This window comes from Hydra viridissima, unplaced genomic scaffold (genome assembly GCF_058129835.1).
Source record: "Hydra viridissima isolate aposymbiotic clone 2 unplaced genomic scaffold, HvirCarnegie_v1 scaffold_1, whole genome shotgun sequence".
In the NCBI taxonomy this organism is placed as follows: Eukaryota; Metazoa; Cnidaria; class Hydrozoa; order Anthoathecata; family Hydridae; genus Hydra; species Hydra viridissima.
Window position 1 is genome coordinate 36,827,919 of NW_028324300.1, and position 3,683 is coordinate 36,831,601.

The 3,683-nt window shown below is 30.5% G+C and overlaps 1 protein-coding gene across 1 annotated transcript; it reads left to right on the plus strand.

The window, feature by feature from the left end:
- The first annotated feature begins 800 nt into the window (after positions 1 to 800).
- Positions 801 to 1,391, plus strand: LOC149894772 (uncharacterized). The gene has a single exon (XM_090079624.1). The coding sequence runs from the start codon at positions 801 to 803 to the stop codon at positions 1,389 to 1,391; it is 591 nt and encodes a 196-aa protein (XP_089935750.1).
- The last annotated feature ends 2,292 nt before the right edge of the window (positions 1,392 to 3,683 follow it).

Sequence of the window (3,683 nt, forward strand, 5' to 3'; positions counted from 1 at the left end):
AACGTCGAATAACGTCGATCAACGTTGATCGACGTTGATCGACGTCGATCAACGTTATTTTACGTCGATCAACGTCGATCAACGTCGATCAACGTCGATCAACGTTGATCGACGTTATTCGACGTTGATCAACGTTGACGTCGATCAACGTCGATCGACGTTGATCGACGTTGATCGACGTTGATCGACGTTGATCGACGTTGATCGACGTTGATCGACGTTGATCGACGTTATTTCAACGTTGTGTGCTTGCTGGGGTGGCAACCGGAAAATTACTTACCTCCTCTTCTACGGCATATTGAGTGCTCGAGAAATTTATGAAGATATGGCAGAAAAGGCTGTTAAGAGCAGGCGCGTAGCTACCCTATAGCAATGAGTATGCACAGCCTTAGGGGCCGTCGAAAAAGGGCCCAAACGCCGACATTACTCAAAATTCATAAATCGAAATTGAGATGTTGAAATTTGCAATAGAGCTTGCAGGTTTTTTTTTTTAAATTTAATTTTTGTTATCTAAGTAACTGTTATAATTTAAGTAACAATGTAATATAACACTCATGACGTCACTTCTGAATATTTCTGACGTCTTCTGAATATTACAGTTATTAGTAACGCTATTTATAAAACCTATTATACATACGGTTATTAGTTACGCTATCTTATATACGATAAATGTTTGTGGTTCTTGTATAGCCTTTTTCTTATATTTGATAAAAGCCAAAATATACATGAAAGACTTTTTTATTATGGTTTACAACAATTTTATCAAATATAAGTTTTAATAAATATAAATATAAATCAGTATGGATGCCAAAATATTCAAAAAAGTACTGTGCGACGAACCAAACGAAGAAGACTATATATACTGGAAAAAAATGCTATCAATTTTTCTAGATAAAGCCGAAATCCCAGAGGATTGTAAACTTCAAGTCTTATTCGTTCTATGCGGAGTGAAGGCTTTTACGATAATTCAGGATGTTACATCATACGACGATGCAATCAAAATTCTTGATAACAAGTATCAAAAACGATTAACAGCGATCATAATGCGCCATAAACTTCGCTCTTTTAAACAAAAAGAAGGAGAATCGATTGAAAGCTTTATGAGTAACTTAAAACAATTTTCCAGAAAATATTTAACAGAACCTCTGACAGCAGAGCAACATAGTAACCTACTAATATGTGACGCTTTTATAGCTGGTATTCACTCACCTTCTATTCGTCAACGACTGCTTGAAGCTACAGATGACAATCTAGAGTCACTTTATAAAACAGCTCTTACGATGAAATTGGCTACCGAAGATGCCCTTAATTTGACAACAACTATAACAGCTACTACCACGCTACCGACTTTTGCAGCAAGTCATAATCTTACCAAATCTCCCTGTTTTTAGTGCGGTAATAATCCAAATCCAAAAACAAAATTCCCTGTACGAAACTCTAAATGTACACATTGTCATAGAAAGGGCCACTGGGCAACTGTCTGTCTTTCTAAGAAAGAAAACAAAACTTACACCAAAGCAGCAGTTGTTAAAGATAACGATAAGGATGATAACACAATAATATCTACGGTCATAGCAGCAATTGACTCACCTGATTGACTAATTAATGTCACCATAAACGAAAATCTAACATATGCAATGTTAGATACTGGGTCCGACAAAACTTTCATTATATCAAAACTTCTTCGACAATGGAAATTTTCATACGATACTCAATCTACCTCAAAGGCATCACTAGCAGATAACTCGACATTAAAAGTTAAAGGTATCTTCCATGTTTCATTATTACTGGCTAGCGAAAAACTAAAAGTACAACTCCTCGTTGTGGACAACTTGGTGGCACCAGTAATTATTGGAATGGACGTGTTAACATGTCATTCCTCAATGACCATCAATTTTAAAGGAAACAAAGAGCCTCTAAAATTCTGTTTAGCAACAAAAAGTATGAAATGTTCAACATACGCCTTAATACCTGGAATCGATATTAACAAAATAAAACCAATAGCTACAACCTCACGACGTATTCCCAAAAATATCTCCGCCATAACAGATGAAATAAACCGCTTAGTAAAAAAAGATATAATTCAAGTAAGCCGCAGCCCTTGGCGAGCTCAATGTTTTGTAGTATTAACAGGAAATAAAAACCGCCTCGTGATCGATTATTCTAATACAATTAATTTACACACTCCGCTCGATTCATATCCTACACGACGAGCCGATGACTTAATACTTAAAATAGCAGTCCATAAAATTTTTAGCACAATTGATCTCAAATCGGCGCACAGTAGCTCAAAATCCTTAAAAAGGGGCAAAAAAGGAAAAAAAATAAAGTCTTTAGTTTCTAAATACAAATAACTTTTAATGATGGTAAGGCCAGATGCATAACAATTTAAAACTTTTTTTGAAGCCATTGCAAGTTTGTGTATTAATTTGAAGCACTTTATAAATGCTTTTTTTATGACGAAAAAAAACCGGAAATGTTCGATAAAATAGTCAGTTTTAGAAATTTACTTTATGGAGACATAGTAGCTAAAGTGTTAGTATTTTTTATTAATTTATTAAAATTGTGTCAATTCACAATGTAATTGAATGATTTTTTTCTAATGATTATTAGGTTTAAGCTATTACTCAGCATGAAGAAATCTATTAGTAAAAAAATTTTTTTTTATTTGTAACACATTATTTGTGGTACAAGAACAAAAATGTTCCGCATAACTCCACGCTGATTTTAGTGCTTTTGAGTACTGTCAGCAATATACCATTTGATGGAATAAAATTTACCTGCTCCAATTTGCTCCAATCTAAAATAGAGCGTTTATCATTTACTCGCTAAATATTACATTTAGCGAGTATACGATAAAAGGTTGGAGTAAATTGAAGCAAGTAAATTTTATTTATTTAAAATATAAACTCTTTTAAAAAAAGAGTATCAGCCTTACCTATTATTTTTAGTATATATATATATATATATATATATATATATATATATATATATATATATATATATATATATATATATATATATATATATATATATACATACATATATACATATATATATACATATATATATATATATATATATATATATATATATATATATATATATATATATATATATATATATATATATATATATATATATATATATATATATATATATATATATATATATATATATATATATATATATATATATATATATATATATATATATATGGATTTTCAAAATACTTGTAGCTATTAAGCTATAATGTAAATGACAATAAGATTGTTAAACTATTGATAACCTTTGTGTGTTATGTTATAGATAATATATAAAACATGAAAAGAATTGATCTTCTTCAAAAAATTTAAGAGCTAGGTTTCAATAAAGTTAATCTGCTTGAATCTTTGTTTAAAGAAGTTTTAAATGTTTATAACCTTCATGAAGATGACTTCGATAAATCAGAGCTTACTAACTTAAAGAATAAGTTGTCTGTTTTTAAAGCAAAAGTGGGAGCTAAGTTAGATAAGCATAATAGAAACTATGACAGATTGATTTTAAAAGAAGGTGTTTGGCTGCAGGTAAAGAAACAGAGTTATTTGTTAATAATTTTTTTTATGCAATCATTCTATTTAATTAAGTTTCTATTTACAGGAGGAGTTTTTCCCCAATCTTGTTAAAAGAGTTAAATTTAAAGA